Source organism: Neoarius graeffei, chromosome 25, assembly GCF_027579695.1.
Source record: "Neoarius graeffei isolate fNeoGra1 chromosome 25, fNeoGra1.pri, whole genome shotgun sequence".
Taxonomy (NCBI): Eukaryota; Metazoa; Chordata; class Actinopteri; order Siluriformes; family Ariidae; genus Neoarius; species Neoarius graeffei.
The window spans coordinates 35,305,537-35,327,058 of record NC_083593.1 but is presented as its reverse complement, the minus strand read 5'-3'; the positions used below and the strand labels follow the sequence as shown (position 1 = coordinate 35,327,058).

Genomic DNA, 21,522 nt, shown 5'->3' with positions numbered 1-21,522 from the left:
GGGGTAGCACAGTTTAGATGAATTATCAGAATAATATTTTGAGATTTTTTGTTGTAGAATATTGGATCTTACATCCCAAAACTTCTCAAGAATGATTTTTTACTGTAACACATAAAAATATTAACCAAGGTAAAGATTATATTAACTGTACAGGCATAATGAACATGACATATTAAAAGTTTTTGAATGAAATGTTTTAAAGCTCAAAAAGCACTTACAAGATCTATTACAAGATATAAAATAGCAGACTTTACCCAAATAAAATATTCTATACAATGTCCACCTTCGCTTGGGCCTACACTACATGGCCAAATGTTTGTGGACGACTGATCATCACACCCACATGGGGTTCTTCCCCAAACTGTTGCCCCAAAGTTAAACGCACACATCTTTGTATGCTTGTAATGTTACAATTTCCCTTGATTGGAACTAAGATACTTGAACCTGTTCCAGCATGACAATGCTCCTGTGCATAAAGTGAGCTCCATAAAGACATCATTTGCCAAGGTTGGTGTAGAAGAACTCGAATGTCCTGCACAGAGCCTTGACCTCATCCCCACTGAACATCCTCAGGATGAACTGGACTGCTGACTGCATGCCTGACCTCACTAATGCTCTTGCGGCTGAATGAGCACTAATCCTTACGTCCATGCTCCAAAATCTAGTGTAGAGCCTTCCCAGAAGAGTGTAAGTTATTATAATGGCAAAGAAGGACTAAATCTGGAATGGGATGTTCAAAAAGCCTTTGTGGGTGTGATGGACAAGTGTCCACAAACTTTTGTACATAATGTGTATTTGTATAACATGATGCTAATGGGCCTACCGAAAACTATCTACTCATGTTGCCATACAAGCTGTAACAGCAGAGGGTCAGAGAGACAGTGCGCAGGGTTTCACATGTAAAACGCTGTGGTTGGGTAGAGCATGAAGGGCGAGATGCGTGGCTGAGTGGGCGTCTCCTGCATGTGCTTACGGTAGTATCTGCGCAATGCTGGACTTTCCGGATGCCTCTGACGCACGTGCATGAAGTACTCGTCGGGCCGGCTGGAAGTGAAGCCGCAGTCCTCGCACACGAAGATCTTGGAGCGTCGCTGTCGGTACGCGTACTGCTGCCTCACGCCATGGATCTTACGCAGATGAGACTCCAGTGAGCAGCGCTGCGTGAAAGCCTTCTCACACAGCTCACACCTGTATGGCCGGATACCTGCACACAGCGGTGTGTGGGTGAGAAACGGAGGACTTCTAGCAGGAACAGATCTCTGCAAGAGGTATGTGTGTAGAGTGTCGTCACCTGTGTGTGTGCGCATGTGCCTCTTCAGGTCAAAGGTGTCGTTGAAGCCTTTGCCACAGTACCTGCACGGGTGCCTCTTGATAAGGCTATGGCACTTCAGGTGGCGTGTCAGCATACGCTGGAGTGGGAAAATTTTATGGCAAACAGGACACTGGAAGTCTCCAGAACTGGCGGCAGGAACCTGACAGGGGAACAAGACAGCAGGAAAGATGTTTAACCTTAAGGAAAGATATGACAGTTTCAGTCAAACATTTTTCAGATATCTTTTTTGATAAATTGTACAGATAACATCTCTTAATATTGTTTCATAAACTGTAATAATAAAACTCAGCAGAAAAATATTTATTTCAGTATTTTGTCTACTTAGCAGCTTGTAGAAGGAGTAAGCTCCTCCCACTTGACACAACGTCCTGTCATATATCATAAATGTAAATGAGTGAAAAACTTCCACTCCAAAAAACCCCCTAAAATAAATAAATACATTTAGATATTTCAGAAATGAGCTTGCAAAGATTGATTGTGATATCTATTGTTTTACAAATTTCCATATTCACCTCGAGTGTCTTGCCTGAATGTCCTATATGGATCATAAAGAGCTATTTTTTAATTTTTTACTAAAAAAAAAATCACCAGTCAAAAGTTTGGACACCCCTACTCATTCATAGGTTTTTCTGTATTTTGACTGTTTTCTGCATTGTAAAACAATACTGAAGACATAAAAACTGTGAAATAACACATGTAACATAGATGGAATTATGTGGTAAACAAAAAAAGTGTTAAAAAAAGTTTCATATTTTAGATTCTTCACAGTAGCCAGCGTTTACCTTGAGGACGCTTTATACACTATTGGCATTATCTTAACCAGGTTCATGAGGTAGTCACCTGGAATGCTTTTCAGTTAACAGGTGCCTCGACAACATTTAATTAGTGAAATTTCTTGCCTTCTTAATGCATTTGAAATCAAACAGTAAATAATAAACATACAGTAAATAGCTCTATTCCACAACTGTACTAATCCATATTATGTCAACCAAACAGCTAATTAAAGAGAAACGACATCCATCGTTTAAGACATGAAGCGTCTTTTAATTAATAAAAAAAATAAAGAGAAACCATTGAACTGAATGTATCCAAACTTTTGACGAGTACGACTACTACTACTACTACACACACACACACACACACACACATATACATACATATATACTGTATATACATATATACATACATACATACATATAAACATATATACTGTATATATCCATCCATCCATCTTCTACCGCTTATCCGCATAAGGAGGAATATATATATATATATATATATATATATATATATATATATATATATATACAACGTTGTGTGTATATATAAAAATAAGAATTACAAATTAGGGGGCGGGACGGTGGTGTAGTGGTTAGCGATGTCGCCTCACAGCAAGAAGGTCCGGGTTCGAGCCCCGTGGCCGGTGAGGGCCTTTCTGTGTGGAGTTTGCATGTTCTCCCCGTGTCCGCGTGGGTTTCCTCCGGGTGCTCTGGTTTCTCCCACAGTCCAAAGACATGCAGGTTAGGTTAATTGGTGAGTCTAAATTGACCGTAGGTGTGAATGTGAGTGTGAATGGTTGTCTCTGTCTATGTGTCAGCCCTGTGATGACCTGGCGACTTGTCCAGGGTGTACCCCGCCTTTCGCCCATAGTCAGCTGGGATAGGCTCCAGCTTGCCTGTGACCCTGCACAGGATAAGTGGCTACAGATGATGGATGGATGGATATATATATATATATATATATATATATATATATATATATATCTCCTGTAGAACAGGATAAAGCGGCTAGAGATAATGAGATGAGATGAGAATTACAAATTATGAAAGAAAATGCTGTTCCTAAAAGCACTAAAGATGCTACAAAGTTCGGTTGAAAACTATTCAAAGGTAAGGTGGAATTGTGTTTTATTTTATTGATTTCAAAACAAAGTATTTTACGTGACTCGGCATAGATAAGTGACACAAGTCTGTGCCACACGTTTTTTACATTTGCATGCTGCTTTTGAAGTTTGAAATAATTTTTTAAATATGATTAAATTTTTTACAAATAATCACTTGTGTACCGTATTTATACAAAAACAATTATATATATATATATATATATATATATATATATATATATATATATATATATATATATATAATCTCATTATCTGTAGCCGCTTTATCCTTCTACAGGGTCGCAGGCAAGCTGGAGCCTATCCCAGCTGACTATGGGCGAAAGGCGGGGTACACCCTGGACAAGTCACCAGGTCATCACAGGGCTAACACATAGACACACAACCATTCACACTCACATTCACACCTACGGTCAATTTAGAGTCACCAGTTAACCTAACCTACATGTCTTTGGACTGTGGGGGAAACCGGAGCACCCGGAGGAAACCCACGCAGACATGGGGAGAACATGCAAACTCCCTCGTTGGCCGCTGGGCTCGAACCCAGGACCTTCTTGCTGTGAGGCAACAGTGCTAACCACTACATCACCATGCCACCCCATACAGTGGTGCTTGAAAGTTTGTGAACCCTTTAGAATTTTCTATATTTCTGCATAAACCCAGTTAAACAAATGAGACTTATACTTGCTCATTTATTTATTGAGGAAAATGATCCAATCTGTGAGTGGCAAAAGTATGTGAACCTCTTGGATTAGCAGTTAATTTGAAGGTGAAATTAGAGTCAGGTGTTTTCAATCAATGGGATGACAATCAGGTGTGAGTGGGCACCCTGTTTTATTTAAAAAACAGGGATCTAATAAAGTCTGATCTTCACAACACATGTTTGTGGAAGTGTATCATGGCACAAACAAAGGAGATTTCTGAGGACCTCAGAAAAAGCGTTGTTGATGCTCATCACGCTGGAAAAGGTTACAAAACCATCTCTAAAGAGTTTGGACTCCACCAATCTACAGTCAGACAGGTTGTGTACAAATGGAGGAAATTCAAGACCATTGTTACCCTCCCCAGGAGTGGTCGACCAATAAAGATCACTCCAAGAGCAAGGCGTGTAATAGTCAGCAAGGTCACAAAGGACCTCAGGGTAACTTCTAAGCGACTAAGGCCCTGTCCACATGGCAACGGATTCAGGTGACTCCGATACAATTGCTTATCGTTTAGGCCTGGCATCCACACGGCACCGGCGTTTTGGGTGCCCAAAACGCAATCTTTTTGAGAACGGGTTCCAGAGTGGAAAGATCTGGCAACGTTGCCGTTGTGAAGTCGTCTGGATGAGTAGAACGTATTTGTTTACGATGACGTTACAATCACATGACTGTGAGTGCTTCACGCCGGGTAGAAGTGTAACGAACTCGATGCGAGTTGTCAACAAATCCTATAACTTGGTTCATGAAACGCGCTTACAAAATATTTTCACTGTGAATATTTATTGTGTAATGGTGCAAAGTGAGAGAGAGAGAGAGAGAGAGAGAGAGAGACTCTGCCCTTAGGGCAGAGTCAATCCCGCCAGCAAAAATAGGGGAAAAAAAGGAGTGATCTCACCTCTTCAGATGTGGGTTTAAGTCCTACAATACATTCCTCAAAAAGGGCATAGAAGAGCAAATTAATCCATCAACGTGTAGCATTCAATTTATTCGGGACCATTAAAGACGCCGCCTTCCGAGTAGAATCATACGTCATCCTCGCCGCCATATTGGATAGGTCAAAGCGGAGAATAAAGATTCATGTGCTGCGTTTAACTGTACCAACAGGTTTACCGTCCAAACGAGATCATATGGGATTACCTTTCACAGGTGAGAAACAACAAATTAATCCATCAACGTGTAGCATTCAATTTATTCCGGACCATTAAAGACGCCGCCTTCCGCGTAGAATCATACGTCATCCTCGCCGCCATATTGGATAGGTCAAAGCGGAGAATAAAGATTAGCTGCATTTAACTGTACCAACAGGTTTGCCGTCCAAACGAGATCACATGGGATTACCTTTCACAGGTGAGACTGGAAAAATACTTTTCATTGTATTTGGTCATTATAATGTAATTTTACGAACAGATTTTCCTGACTTTGTGGCTAATATGAAGTCTCGCGCATAATAGTTTATGCACATGCGTCCTTACTTCTTCTATTGTTCTGGTGTCTCCGAAGGGACCGTCTTACAGCGCCCCTAGAGGTGTGGCATGTGTATTGCATCGTTTTCAGCAAGCGTTGCGTTGCCATATGGACCTGATATTTTACTGACCGTTGCCCATTTGGACGCGATATATTTTTAAATAACATCTCGTTGCCGTTGTCGTGTGGATGTAGCCTAAAGGCCTCTCTCATGTTGGCTAATGTTAATGTTCATGAGTCCACCATCAGGAGAACGCTGAACAACAATGCTGTGCATGGCAGGGTTGCAAAGAGAAAGCCACTGCTCTTCAAAAAAGAACATTGCTGCTCGTCTGCAGTTTGCTAAAGATCATGTGGACAAGCCAGAAGGCTATTGGAAAAATGTTTTGTGGACGGATGAGATCAAAAAAGAACCTTATCCCATCTGTGAAACATGGTGGTGGTAGTATCATGGTTTGGGCCTGTTTGGCTGCATCTGGACCAGGACGGCTTGCCATCATTGATGGAACAATGAATTCTGAATTATACCAGCGAATTCTAAAGGAAAATGTCAGGACATCTGTCCATGAACTGAATCTCAAGAGAAGGTGTGTCATGCAGCAAAACAACGACCCTAAGCACACAAGTCGTTCTACCAAAGAATGGTTAAAGAAGAATAAAGTTAATGTTTTGGAATGGCCAAGTCAAAGTCCTGACCTTAATCCAATCGAAATGTTGTGGAGGGACCTGAAGCGAGCAGTTCATGTGAGGAAACCCACCAACATCCCAGAGTTGAAGCTGTTCTGTACGGAGGAATGGGCTAAAATTCCTCCAAGCCGGTGTGCAGGACTGATCAACAGTTACCGCAAACATTTAGTTGCAGTTATTGCTGCACAAGGGGGTCACACCAGGTACTGAAAACAAAGGTTGACATACTTTTGCCACTCACAGATATGTAATATTGGATCATTTTCCTCAATAAATAAATGACCAAGTGTAATATTTTTGTCTCATTTGTTTAACTGGGTTCTCTTTATCTACTTTTAGGACTTGTGTGAAAATCTGATGATGTTTTAGGTCATATTTATGCAGAAATATAGAAAATTCTAAAGGGTTCACAAACTTTCAAGCACCACTGTGTGTGTGTGTGTGTGTGTGTGTGTGTGTGTGTGTGTGTGTGTGTGTGTGTGTGTATAACATGACTAGCTAATCACCATGAAAAATCATTATGCACATCAAAGATTATACACAGCAGTCAGATTAACACTTTCAGCATTCAGACTATGTTCACACTAATATTTGGTCTTTGTCACGAAACTTAATCTTTATCTCTTATTTACACTTATACATGTGTACATGCACCTACCAATACCAATTATTTCATACTAATAAATTAAATCAAGGTAACTGTGTTATATATTGCAAAATAGGGTTTTGCAGTGAAGTGGACTAAGTTACCTTGGCTGAGGCAGAATCAGAGGGAGGAATTGTCTGAAAGAGACTCTGAGGAGGCTCCTGAGAGTGGCAGTGTTCAGGACTCATTGTTCCTGATTCATTACTGCTGGACGTGTATGCTGACTCCAGGTCAGTCCTGCTGGATGTGTTTACCGGTCCACAAGGAACACTGTTTAATGATGGCACTGACTGCAGACCAACAGCGTCAGTTGCCTTCACTGCTCCTGCTGAAATAATATGAGGGGAAAGAAACCCTGACATTTTAACTAATTAAACTTATTCTAAACAACATATATTCATTAAATGATCCTAATACACAAGTGAGAAATGTAAGTCAGGATCTCTCGAAGTCTGAAAGGATTTCAGGTATTCAGTCTATTCATAATGATGAATTGATGTTCCAATCTTAAAAAATGAGTTTAATCATTTTTTACAAACAGCAAGACGGACAAAACACTCACCCAAGCACATAGAACACTCTCTGATACTTCGTGTTTTCTGAGTAATGCTCATAAATGCAATTTATTTTAAAAAAAAAAAGGTAGCTCATGGAAGAATGTTCTGAAACACTGTCATGTCGCATGGAATATGCAAAAAAAATGTAGGTCATGCAATGTGGAAATAGTGGGAACATCAATTTGAATTTTCATTTAAATTAGGAATAATAGACTGCTTAATTTTAAAGTTGAAAAGTGTTCAAATCTTGAATTATTTTATATTTTAACTGAATCTCTAATCAGTAATCTGATCCCAGCGTGAGCTCTCGATGAGTTTAGTGGGATGACAAGCATCACAAGATGAAAATGTCTTTACACTGTAAAAGTATTTTGCTTTCAGCATTCTCTGCTAATTAAGATAATCTTCACATGAAAACTGGCCCTCGATCACCCAAATTCAGGCCTTTAAAATGCAAAAGACACCAAACATGAAAGCTGACACACTGCTCATGCATTTCCTTCATTAGCTTTTATGAATTTTTAATTGCAAGCCATTAGGGATATTATCTCTGTGGTTCTCTAGAAACTGCTGCATTACCTGCATTGATGTGATTGATCCAGGATGAGTTTTGAGCATCTTCCCATGTCCATACACCACCTGCTTCGTGCTTCCTCCTCACCAGAAAGGACCGTGGCATCCTTGATGTACTTTCCTTGGGCCTCTTTTGAACCAATTTAACTGCTGACGTAACTTTATTTACAATCTCAACTCAAACTTTAATTTGACTCGAACTCTAACTGGAACTGCATCTACTATCACCTGCATACATATGCTGTGTTCATAGAAGATCTGTGCCTCAGTCTTCACTGTAATCCTCCTGCGTGTGTGTCTTCTAAACCCCCCCCTTCACCCTATTCAGCGGTTAGAAAGCGCAAATCTCAGTGCTCATTTCCATACCTCTGCAGGGAGGCTACGGCAGCAGACACACCTGGGTGTGTGTGCGTGTTTGCGTGTGTGCGTGTGTGTGTGTGTGTGTGTGTGTGTGTTAACTGCTGCCCTGATGATTTTGCATGCCAGGTAGTGAGAATCTGGTCTCTTCATTCAACTGGTCCTTCCATGCAAATAGCCCACTGGCTCTGCCGGCATGGAGGGCACGGCCTGCCTAACAGGAGCACGCACAGCTTGGACTGCTAGTAAAATTTGGCTTTTATTTCTCATTCCATATAATTGTCTGCTGGGTTTGAATCACCTGGGCCCAGACAAAGGCCATTCAAATCTCTCTTTTACTGTTTACTATCTGTTAACTACCCGGTTTAGAGAATTGAATGAACCTCTCTCCCCAATTTACAGGTGGCTTTTTCTTTTGTTGCATAGAAGAAAGAGTGAAAAATCATTTATGACATGTCCGGGAGCACCACCAAACTTGAAAATGTTCATGTGTTTCATAGATCTATGAATTGTATACATATTTGAATATGAATGGGCATGGAATATGTTTACACTCTATGGTTATATGCTGTATAGAGATGAGCTCAGAGGGGTGAGCGTTAGGCTCATTACACTGAGCTCTGACTGGCAAATATATCTGCTTGCATCACTGTCGTGCAGCCTGTATGCAAACTGTCTCTATGCCTCTTGGATAGCAGAAGACGATGCCTGAAAGTAGTTGAGTTTTCATGAACCGATAGTCTATAAGGATTACTTATTACAATGAAATCCCTTGACCACATAATTACACATAGTTAAAATGAGTAAAGTAAAAGTGCATACTTTGACTTATCATTGCTTGAACCATTATTTTAAACACATATTACATAATGTGTTTACCTTACATAACTTTTGACACTTCTTCAGATAAAAAAAACGGAGATAACATGAATGAAAGCAATGAATACAATATATGGAACTGTACTTTTTTTCCCATTTGATGCTTAAATGTTTGTTGTACTGTATATTAAAAGTAAATTCTTACTATTTGCATATTTTCTTCCTTGAGCAGCACTAGCTTTACCAACCAGGGCTTACTGTTGTGTTTATTCATGGGTTATTCACAGTGGTGTAGTGGTTAGTACTGTCGCCTCACAGCAAGAAGATTCTGGGTTCGAGCCCAGCGGCCGACGGGGCCTTTCTGTGTAGAGTTTGCTTGTTCTCCCCGTCTCTCTGTGGGTTTCCTCTGGGTGCTCCGGTTTCCCCCACAGTCCATGGCTTGAAGGTTGGGCAAGGCACCTAACCCCCAACTGCTCCCCAGATGCTGTAGCTTAGCTGCCCACTGCTCTGGGTATGCGTGTGTGCTCATTGCTCACTTGTGTATGTGCATGTGTGTGTTCACTGCTTCAGATGGGTTAAATGCAGAGGAGGAATTTCACTGTGCTTGAGTGTACATGTGATAAATAAAGGCTTCTTGTCTTGAGTTATTAATTAATTATATGAGGGCATCTCAAATGAACCAGGCAGGCATTTTCCATGCATCATTTAGGTTAATACTGCTTTTAAAGCACTTTTCAAAAAAAGAAAACTTGCTAATTACTTGTATTTACACAAAATGAAAGGAAAATGTCATCTATCTATCTATCTCATCCATCAGGACACCCTACTGACAAGAAATGACTTTTCCATTGATCTCTGTCCATCATTGCAGTTCGCAGTTCCTGAGTGTTTGCTATTCCAGAGTCTCTCATCTCATCTCATTATCTCTAGCAGGCAAGCTGGAGCCTATCCTAGCTGACTATGGGCGAAAGGCGGGGTACACCCTGGACAAGTCGCCAGGTCATCACAGGGCTGACACATAGACACAGACAACCATTCACACTCACATTCACACCTACGGTCAATTTTAGAGTCACCAGTTAACCTAACCTGCATGTCTTTGGACTGTGGGGGAAACCGGAGCACCCAGATGAAACCCACGCAGACACGGGGAGAACATGCAAACTCCACACAGAAAGGCCCTCGCCGGCCCCGGGGCTCGAACCCAGGACCTTCTTGCTGTGAGGCGACAGCGCTAACCACTACACCACCGTGCCGCCCCTATTCCAGAGTCATTCAGTAGATTGTCTATATACGTGACTCGTCTTCATCCTCCGTTGACTTTACCTTCGACTGGTTGCCAGAGTACAAGTTTGTTGGCCATTTCTTCTTCATGTCTGACACAATGTCCCGCAAATCTCATTTGACGCTGACGAACCTTTGTTGATATTTTGGGAGTTCCCCGTACAACTCTTCATTTGTGAGGTGATGTCTCTAAGTGACATTGTGTACCATCCTGAGCATCTGGGTGTAGCATCCATCAAGCAGCTTCTCAAGAGTCTTTGTGAGAGTCCATGTCTCGACACCATAAAGAAAAACAGATTCAACTGTGGTAGTGAATAGGTGAATTTTCAGTTTTCTGTAAAGTTGGGAGGACCATATTTTGCACAGCTTGTGACATGCACTCCAGGCTAGTCCCTTCCTCACAGAGAGATCTTTCTCTGTGCTTTCCATCCAAGTTCCCAAGTATTTAAAATTGTTTACCACTTTTAGCTTCCTCCCATCTTTCGCTGTAACCTGTACCGGCTGATCCTGGTTGTATTTCTGTTTTCTTTGAGTTGCAGTGGAGACCAACCTTCACAGCCTCTTCCTCTAATCTAGATAGCAGTTCCTGAGCCTGGTGCATTTCTTCAGTGATCAGTGTGATATCATTTGCAAAGTCTAGATCTGTAATCATTCTTGGTCCTGTCCTGTCCTTCTGCTTCTCCTTCTCTCTAACTGGAAACCCAATTCTTCTTCTCTACCGCCAGTGGCTCTTCTCATGATGAAGTCTAATACAAGTGCAAACAAATATGGAGCAAGTGTATCATCTTGGAGGACATCCGCATGAATCTCAAAGGAATCTGTTGTACCGTTGGGAGTGATAACTCTTGCTTTCATGTTTTCGTAGAACTTAGCAACAAGTTTAGGAGGGATGTCATAAGCTTCCAATATCCTCATCGTTTGTCCCCGATGCACCGAATCGAAAGCCTTTTTGAAGTCTACAAACAGTATTATTGCTTTCCTGTTATGACTCTTCACTCCGTCAATGAGCCTTCTTAAAGCTAAGATATGAGTTGAAGTGGGCCTTGCAGGCCTAAAGCCATTTTGATTGTTTCTGAGCTTCTTATCTATTTTTGGTTGAATCCTGTTCAAAATCATCTTGTTCACTAATTTTACAACAACTGAGGTAAGGCTAATTCCCCAGTAATTTCCTGTGTCCCCAAGATCTCCAGTTTTAGGAATAGTTAATAAATCGATCAGTAACAATTGTTTAGGTTTGATGTTATCATTCAGTAGAATATTAGCAAAATTTAATATGATTTCATCCAAATAGAATCTTTTTACAACCTCGGGGGTATGTTATCTGGTCCGCAAGCTTTCCTATCACAAAGGCTTTCTTTCACTTTCTTTAACTCTTCTAAGGAGAAATTGCTATCATCTATTTGAAGATTGTTGAGATACATTGTCATACAGTCATTATTAAAGACAGATTAGTTCCTGCGAAGTCTGTTTCAAATTTCCTCCTTAATGCATTGTTGAAGAAAATAATTGTGGTGTTTATATTTGTTCTACCAAATATCAGTAGAATGATTATAATTTACCTTTCTTCTTTTTTCCATTTTTAACATGATATCATTATTAGAACTTTTGAGTATAGTCTATACTGATACTCTATACTGATCTGAAACTGATTGTAATTTCTTCTTAATGTCTTTTAATTAACTGAACCAACACTCAGCGAGTTTGTGTTTGCAGGTTATCTGAACCATCACTGACTTGTGTGCTATGTTCAATCCACAGTGCCTCAGTCAAGATCACACATGTTCACATGTTAAAAAACAACAACACAAAATCTTATATATATCCAGTTAATGAAACAGTATTTGGGGTGGCACAGTGGTTAGCACTGTTGCCTCACAGCAAGAAGGTCCTGGGTTTGAGCCCAGCGGCTGGCGAGGGCCTTTCTGTGTGGAGTTTGCATGTTCTCCCCGTGTCTGCGTGGGTTTCCTCCGGGTGCTCCGGTTTCCCCCACAGTCCAAAGACATGCAGGTTAGGCTAATTGGTGGCTCTAAATTGACTGTAGGTGTGAATGTGAGTGTCAGTGGTTGTTTGTGTCTACGTGTCCAGGGTGGCGACTTGTCCAGGGTGTACCCCGCTTCTTGCCCATACTAGTCAGCTGGGATAGGCTCCAGCTTGCCTGCGACCCTGTAGAACAGGGGTCTTCAATCCTATCCGCAAAGGGCCGGTGTAGCTGCAGGCTTTCATTACAGCCAAATTGGAGGCTCACTTGATTGTTGACTGGAGACGAGGGTGAAATGATTAAACAAGTGAAATCAGGTGTAGCTCCTGCTTGGTTGGAATGAAAGCCTGCAGCCACACTGGCCCTTTGTGGATAGGATTGAAGACCCCTGCTGTAGAACAAGATAAGCGGCTATAGATGGGTCATTCTCCTCAGAACGTGCAGTTTGTGTCCCAGCTGTTTTTTTTTTATTAAATGAAGAGATTTCCTAATAAATATGTGTGTGAAAATAAAGACAATTATGAAATTCTCCCTTGATAAGTGTTAGTTCTCGGACCCAGATTGAAGATTTTTTTAAATCCCTCTCATCAGAGTAGTCTCACCAGCCTATTTTGGCTGTCCCCAGTCTTGGCTCCTGTCAAAAATCTTAGGATTTTTAAATTGAAACGCGCATAAAGTTAATCCAAACACTATCATTGATCTAATATACTTCATTTCAGATAATATGTAGTCAGTTAAGTGTTAATTAGAACGAATTTCTTACTTTAGGGGGTAAATTTTGCCCTGTCCCTCAATTCCAGTGTCATTCCTGTTACTCCTTTTATTCCTGTTACCAGCTCACTAAACTCTATGGTTAGGTTGGTTCTATAACTCGCCAATAGGAGGTCCACGTTCATAGTTGACCTTGAAAGTTCAATGGAGGGAGCATTTGAAGGATAAAGCTGGAGAAAGGTAAGTTTTCATGGTTTTTTTTGATGGTTATATAAATTAGCAGTCATTACTGTTATGCCCAGAACTTCACAGAGACAATAGAAAATGTGGTGGTAAATAAATAAAGTACATTATGGAAGTGCCCGCTCGAGGAAGCAAGTGACCAAGGATGCATGCATGTCTTGTAGTGCAGTGTAGCAGGGGATATGTGCAAAATTGTCATTCCTGTTACTGTCATTCCTGTTACCCTGCTCTGGGTAACAGGAATGACACTAAGGTAACAGGAATGACATAAATGGGTGTTTATCGATTGTATCATCTGTAAGGACATACTTTTTATGAGTTAATGTTTCTTGGACTTGCCACCAGACACGCTAGAGAGGTAAAGGCCAAAAATAAAATAAAATTTTATTTTCATGTGTTTTTTTAAAGCCAAGTTGGGCCTAGGTCTGCCTGTCATGATCCATGTGGTCTGGCTAGTAATAAAAATGTTATTTTAGATTTTCAGAATAGCGGGCAATGGCTGGCAAAATCAGTTGTGCTGAGAAGCAGTGTCTGTATAGACAGAGGCGTGATGCTGACCCCGAGAGACGAGCAGAGTATCTAGAGAAGGAAAAACAACGATACCAGAAAAATAAAGAAACAGGGAAGAAGAAATCAATCCATGACTTGCCATCACGAGAGCAACGTTGTCAGAGAAAGCAATGGCGCAGAAATCAGCAGAGTTGTCGACGTCGCCAGAAGGATGCCACAATCGCTATGGATACACCACAGGTTGAACCTGTGCAGAAGGAACCATTTGCAGTTGACGAAGCCCGGGAATATGATGATCCTGCAGAGAAGGAGCGTGAGGACCTCGAGTTGCCAGAACCCGAAGATCTGCAGCTGGATGACTTCATTTTAGTCAGATTCAATACTAAAAAAACATATGTCTTGTATGCAGGACAGATCCAACGCATCTATGCAGCAGAAGATGAGGATGAATCATCATTTGATGTACGTTTCCTGAGACGCAAAACACCCAAGACATTCACTTTTGTGTTCCCTACGGTCGATGACATATCAGAGGTTCCTTATGAGGATATATTAGGGAGGCTGCCAAAGCCACTAGTTCATGGTGGAACAGCTAGGGTGGCTCGTCACCTCACATTTCCAGTAGACCTAGACTGCTATTCAGATGTTCTGCGTTAGCTTGTTTTGGAGCAAAGTAGAATACCCCCACTTGATATCTGACCAAGCTATCAGCCAATGGAAGGCTAAATTCCATCGATCTACAGGAGGTTGAAACATCTCATCTCCTCTAGCCGCTTTATCCTTCTACAGGGTCGCAGGCAAGCTGGAGCCTATCCCAGCTGACTACGGGCGAAAGGCTGGGTACACCCTGGACAAGTCGCCAGGTCATCACAGGGCTGACACATAGACACAGACAACCATTCACACTCACATTCACACCTACGGTCAATTTAGAGTCACCAGTTAACCTAACCTGCATGTCTTTGGACTGTGGGGGAAACCGGAGCACCCGGAGGAAACCCACGCGGACACGGGGAGAACATGCAAACTCCGCACAGAAAGGCCCTCGCCGGCCCCGGGGCTCGAACCCAGGACCTTCTTGCTGTGAGGCGACAGCGCTAACCACTACACCACCGTGCCGCCCCGAGGTTGAAATATGTTAAGGTTTAAGTTTTATTTCTTGTTTCATGATTCGGTGGTTTGCCTGTTACTTCCTTAAGTGATGCTATTTAAACTAATTCAGAAAGCCAGAAGTGGACTGGCACTGAGTTTTTGAAATTAAGTAATTTCATAGGACGGTGTTGCCAGTTGTTATTTTTTTCATTAAAAATCTAGAAGTGTTTGTTTTAGAGAATTTATTTGTGTTACCTGTTTCATATAGCTTGTGACAAGTTATTTTAATGAATAAATCTTTTATGTAAAATTGAATGGATTTTTTCCGCATTCGAACATTCTTAACACCCAGATAGGAGAAAGCCAGCAAAATAACTGTTCTGATTCACTGTACCCTGGCTTCCCCTAACCTACAGCTGCAGTTACATTGTAAGTATTATCCCAAATTATGACTTGTCTGTCATTCACTGAGAAGCATTGCTAAATAATGTAATTATGTCATTCCTGTTACTAACAGTCATTCCTGTTACCACGTTGTCATCCCTGTTACCGCTTGGTTTTAACCCTCTCACCGAGTCTGTCGTAATTGTCAACTATCATCACCTAAACAGAATCAACCATCAGGCTAATATAATAATAATAATAATAATAATAATAAGTTAAATTTAAATAGCGCCTTTCAAGAAACCCAAGGACGCTTTACAATAGTAGACAAAGAAAAAAGATAAATAAATAAAAATATAATAAGAAAAAAAAAAAAGTAAAAAGTCCACCAAGTAGGGGTCAGGATGTAATTCCCGTGGTGTAGCAGCCACAGTCCCACCAAAAGGTGCACGAAAACAAGTCCCACATCTCCAGCACCGCTGCCGCGACGCCATCAGCAACATCGCTCAGAACACCACGCCATGGATCCACAAAGCGAGCAGAGAAGCTCCGCCACGCAAAGCACTGGTGTGTCCCAAACCGCCTGCACAGCTGCCGCGACACCACCTTTTAAGGCCTTTTATCCTGTAATGTTTTTTTCAGATTGGCCATAGTCCAACCATACAGGGCTAATACTTCACTTTCATTTTTGTGCAAAACTGGTATTGGGGTGTAGTTAACTCAGCAATTTGCAGTATAGTGTTAAAATCACTTGAGTTTTGTCTTTAAATCTGTTGAAGTGGACCAAAAACAAATTTATTTATGATATCTGTTTTAGAATATTGGTGTGCTTTTTGCTATGTTGTATCCTGCTCATTTCTACTAACTGAACTGAAGCCTCAGTAAAAGAGATTGCACGTTCTGAGGAGAAGGACCCAGATAATGGATGGATGAAACAGTATTCAATCAGTGCATACACAGTACTTTAAAGTAGAAGGTATGATCACAAATCAAAGTTTACACTAATTCAATTCTGGATTCTTAATAAAAGAGAAGTTTTTATTTAGCTTATATAAATATATATTAAATGTCATATGTAGTCTGTGTAACAGTATGAGAATTATGGTTAAAAACAGAGAACAATTAAAAGTTGAAAATTCCATTTAACATAAATTCACTTTAAAAGCGAGATTTATATTTCCACTGTTTCAGTTCAGTTACTTTCCCCAAATGAATGATCGTTTTCTCTGGGCCTGTGAACAGTGGGCTGGTGGCCTCAGACTGAAAGGCCACTGTATATGGTACAGTACACTCACTGGTATCGAGATGCTCTCTAACTGTATGCAAATCCCCTCCTGACTTGCTACCCTCTGCTCTCAGACAAACACACAGGAAGACTCACTGTTTCTGCTATTGCGTGTGGAAGTAATGATTCTAATCATATTGTTGGAGTGAAAGAAGGCAAAATATAAGCTTTTTGGTTCAAAAATACACAGGAGATGTTTCTATTGTTCTATCAAGCGTACTTTGCAGAGCAAGCATAAACACTCAGTACACTGCAGTTTTGCATAGCTATTTGAACAGTGACCAGTGAGGGAGGGTGCCGTGTTTGACTTTTAAATGTTCCCATTTCTAATGTGAACCACACCCACACAAGAAGAAAAGAACCGGGCGTCTTTTTGTTCATGACTAAACACCAGGCAGAGTGAAAAGAGCTGTCTGTCAGGACAAAAACAGCGTTGCCTGAATAACACAGGACTGTTGCAAACTGACTTGGACTGTTATTTTCAGAATGGCAGTTAAAAATAATAAAAAAAATAATAATAACCAAAAAACAAAACCAGAAAAATACCCACCAACTTCAGATGCACTGAAGCTCAGGTGTTTTTGCTTAGTGCTTAGCTTTTCATTTTGAAGTCCAAAACAGTTTGTTTCAGTTTTGTTTAAATATTCTTATTCACTCTATATGCAGTGTTTCTCTACAATCATTACTGTAAACGACAATGGACAATCAGGCTACATGACAAATTACACATTTACATGTAAACACATTTGCCTAATGGAGCCAAGAGCCTCTACTCTTAAGAACGTTTGCTGTCAGAAAGATAGGGTACCGTGCAAGTTTTTGTTCCTCAATGTGAATGTAAAATATTCCTGTAATTAAAGGGAAATAACCCTTAGAGACCACCTTTAGTCCTCAGTTCAGCACCTTTTTGTTAAAAGAGTAGTAGATTAAACATATAGAACAGAGTTAAGATTCACAAAATGAACGGACTAATGAATAGGATACAATTTGATTCTTCAGTAACCTACTAAAATATGAATATCAACAGCTTTTCTATAATCAACAACATACGTACTGTATTGTTGTAAAATAGCATATCCTCACGTGACCTTATCCTTCCTGTAACAGCCTTGTAAGATCCTCATATGAGGACAGTTGAGTACAACTCTTTTCCCCAAACTTCTCCATTTGAAGACACAGATCAATTTCTGTAGCTCCATAGTGAGGTGATAACAAACGAGGAATTACAAAATGGATCAGGATTAGATTTTTCAAGGTACTTAATATAGCATACTATATTACATTAAAGGCATTCAGCAGATGCTCTTATCCAGAGCAACATACAATGTACCCAGAATAGCCTGTGGAGCCATTGGTGCCTTCCTCAAGGGCACTTCAACCATTCCTGCTGGTCCAGGGATTCAAACTGATGACCTTTTGGTCTCAAAGCTGTTTCTCTAACCATTAGGCCATATGTAGTTTAATTTTTGAAATTAGTGTCTTAGATTAGATTATTGTTATTAAGAAGAGTATGAGTACAAAACCAATGAACTGCAGTTGGCATGTAACCAGAAGTACAAAGCAAGCAAGTCACATTGAGTGTAAAGTGTGAAGAGACAATGAGGTGGCAGTAAAGTACAGGTGATGGCATGTTATCAACACAGCAAATGCACTTTAAAGTGCATATCCTGGACCAATTTCATTTTTTTATATGAAAGTATGTCCCTTTACACACTCATCCAGAAGGGTAATTTTGCACAATGCCATCTGTCTACAGCAGAAAAAAATAAAATAACAAAACGCGTCTGGAAAAATCCCAAGGGAGTCCGGAGCCATTCGTGATGTCACATGCGGATCCGCCAGCAGGCTGCGAGAGCTTGCACGGTTTCAGTGCACAGCCTGTCTAGACCAAGTTTAGCAGCGAGCGATTTTGCGTTGAAATATGGAATTGTCACCTTCAGCTTCTAAACCCATGGATTCATGTATCAATGCTCATCTATCTATTGTTACATAAATCATATTTTTTCTAATTACTATTATGTATTTATACATTTCTTCATTTAGAAGAGTACAGGCTACTGTAGGAGAAAGATTTTATAAGCTACACACATGGAATCGGCTAAGCAGGGTTGTATATACGTACATTTAATGTGTTTGACAGGTCCCAAGATCTCAAGCCCTGACGCATATCCCTTGATACATTTGAAGTAAGTGTATTATTGCCCAGCGCTTTCGTATTGTTTACTTTTGTGTGTGTCAATAAATAACATTATCCGTGTACCACACAAACACAGGAACACCTAATTTAGAGTATAGTCTCTCTTATTTCTTACCCTGGCAACAGTCAACTTGTGAATTGCTGATTTTCTTGGTCTTTTTCTTGGCTCTGCTTGGTTCTCGGCTTCGAAGGCCTCAGTGGATGCGGCACTTCGCCTTCTGTCAGGGGAGACAAACACGGCTGGCTCCTTTGGTGACGCTGACACAGATGGACACGGTGTTGCTTTGGGCATTCTGACAGAGGGAACTGCTTCTTTTTTCAGATCAAGTTGCCTCGCGAAGCCCATTTCCCACTGCAAATAGTTCTCAAAGTTGTCGGGCCTTGTGAAATGAGCCCCGCATATGATATTGTAGTCTGTAGCATGTAGCAAATTTTTCCGGGTGCCTCGCACGAAGCGCTCCCATTTCTTTCTCATTGTCCAGTCTTTTGGAAAACGATGAGTACTAATCCCATCAAGATTGGTGTTGCTACACCCTTGTACGATACATCGGTTAACCATTTTAATAATTACGTGATAATGTTGAAGAAATTTGCAGAAAACCACCAGGTCGTTTTCTCATAAACAAACCAGTGCTGACGTAGGATTCAGAGGGAGGCGTCCCGCACGTGACGTCACGAAAGTCAATGTTTGCTGGGAAATCCAAATGCCAAGTTTTTTCAGAGGTGGACCAATTCGCCTCAAATGGCTTGATTTCAACTGAATATTTCTGGTATTGCGCAAGATAAAAAAATTGCACAAAATGCAAAATGTGACAGATATTTGACCAAAGTTTAATATAAGAGAATTACATTGATCTTGCTCCTGAATTTACCCGTGATATGCACTTTAAGGCATGAAAAAAACAGCAGTGCAAATGGCATAATGTGTGTAAATGAGTCTGGAGACATGGCTTACAGTAATAAAGACAGTGCAGTGAACAAAGGTGCAATGTGGAATGGAGGGAGTCCTGTGTAAGCTATTTAAGGTTAGTCCATGTGCAGAAGTAGGGCTGTGTGTGTAATGATGCCAAGAGCCTATTTTTAATCAGTACAATGTCTCATATAAGGCCGCACACATAAATCTTTTGTTCATAGTTTTTTCACAATACTGTACACAGTACCTAAGTAATGTGACATGAAAACAACAAGTTACACACATTTTATTGCTTATGACAACTGGTGTTTGAGGCTAACGTGATGATATTGAAATGCAGTTTAGCAGGATTACATATACATTTACAGATTTTAGCAGATTCTTTTACCCAAAGTTACTTTTCAAAAGATTTTAAGATTACATTAGTGCTCATTAAGTGCTTGGTGAAGCGGTAGGTCTTCAGCCTTTGTTTGAAGAGAGTCAGTGACTCAGCTGTTTGGACAGTCAGAGAAAATGAATTCCACCACCTGCAACAAAAGCTCAACCACCAAAAGCTTGAAGGGAACATGGTGCAGAGTGGAGTGTGATAAGTGCCTTCGAGTAGGTGAAGGATGGTCTATTTTGGCTTTCCAGGCAAGCTCTAGTGTTAAATCTGATGTGGACATCTACAAGAAGACAGTAGAGGGAACTTGGGAATGGATTGATGTAGGAGAACTTGGGGAGATGGAAAACAAATCTTGGAACTGCATTGTGGATCAGTTGAAAGGGTTGGATGGCTTTAAGGGACGACCCACCAGGAGCAAGGTGCAATAGTCCAAGCTTGAGATGGCAAGTGACTGAACAAACGCCTGAGTAGCCTCCATGGAGACAAAATGTTGGATCCTCCTGATGTTGGAAATGAAAACCCTGCATAACTGAATCAGTTTAAGAAAGTGAATAGGGAAGAATACTTAGACTCATAATTCCAATGCAAAACAAAAACAGTTAAATTTGCTCATCAAGCATATCAGAATATGTTGATATTTTGTGAATGTTTAGATAGTAATTTTGCTAAATGGTAACTAGTTGGCTGTTTTGAAACATCCAGATTTGAATCTTTAGTGTCTAATACAAAGGCACAACCCCAAGAACATGCCCAGGCTCAAGCAACATGACTGACAGGCAAATAGAGTCATCTCCTTACCCTGGCTGGTTGGATGTTGTTGGTCTACATTTGTTTGTTTGCTTGTTTTAAAAGAAGATTTTTTTACAGCTTCCAGAATGTGAGGGGTATGTCACTAAGTGTTAGAAAAGCCCCCCCACACACACACACCTTATTGCAACATCAGAAAAAAATATCCCAAACTGTGGTGGTGCCTTCAACAGGACAGGTTTTGTACCATTATTACCTGTGAAGGAGCATGTGGTGTAGCTACCTTTAATATGCTGTCAGAGTAGAACTTTAAAGCTACACCAGTGGTCCTTAAGGCCCAATGATGTACCTAAGATTATTTATAGTATTTGTAAATGACACTTAATCTATCTATCTATCTATCTATCTATCTATCTATCTATCTATCTATCTATCTATCTATCCCTTTCTGTGTTAATTTCTTTCTGTCTAAACTCTGTATAAACCCCATCCATCCATCCATCCATCCATCCATCCATCCATCCATCCATCCATCTCTTTGTGTTAATTTGTTTCTGTCTAAACTCTGTATAAACCCCCTCTATCTATCTATATTTCATTCTCATCTCATTATCTCTAGCCGCTTTATCTACAGGGTCGCAGGCAAGCTGGAGCCTATCCCAGCTGACTACAGGCGAAAGGCGGGGTACACCCTGGACAAGTCTCCAGGTCATCACAGGGCTGACACATAGACACAGACAACCATTCACACTC

At 40.7% G+C, this 21,522-nt stretch overlaps 1 protein-coding gene across 1 annotated transcript; it reads right to left on the bottom strand.

Annotated features, from left to right (window-relative positions):
• Positions 1-683: 683 nt before the first annotated feature.
• On the bottom strand, positions 684-7,970 carry zgc:171929 (uncharacterized protein LOC100124596 homolog). Its single transcript, XM_060908342.1, has 4 exons — positions 7,871-7,970; positions 6,839-7,062; positions 1,292-1,472; positions 684-1,204 (listed from the first exon to the last, which is right to left on the bottom strand). Exons 1-4 carry the CDS (start codon positions 7,968-7,970, stop codon positions 894-896), a joined length of 816 nt encoding a protein of 271 aa, XP_060764325.1. The 3' UTR covers positions 684-893.
• Between the last annotated feature and the right edge of the window lie 13,552 nt (positions 7,971-21,522).

Coding starts and splice junctions, on each gene's coding strand:
- zgc:171929 (XM_060908342.1), bottom strand. CDS start 7,970: ATGCCACGGTCCTTTCTGGTGAGGAGGAAGCACGAAGCAGGTGGTGTA. Junction 1,473..6,838: donor CTGATTCTGCCTCAGCCAAG/GTAACTTAGTCC, acceptor TTCCCCTGTCAG/GTTCCTGCCGCCAGTTCTGG. Junction 1,205..1,291: donor GCACATGCGCACACACACAG/GTGACGACACTC, acceptor CGCTGTGTGCAG/GTATCCGGCCATACAGGTGT.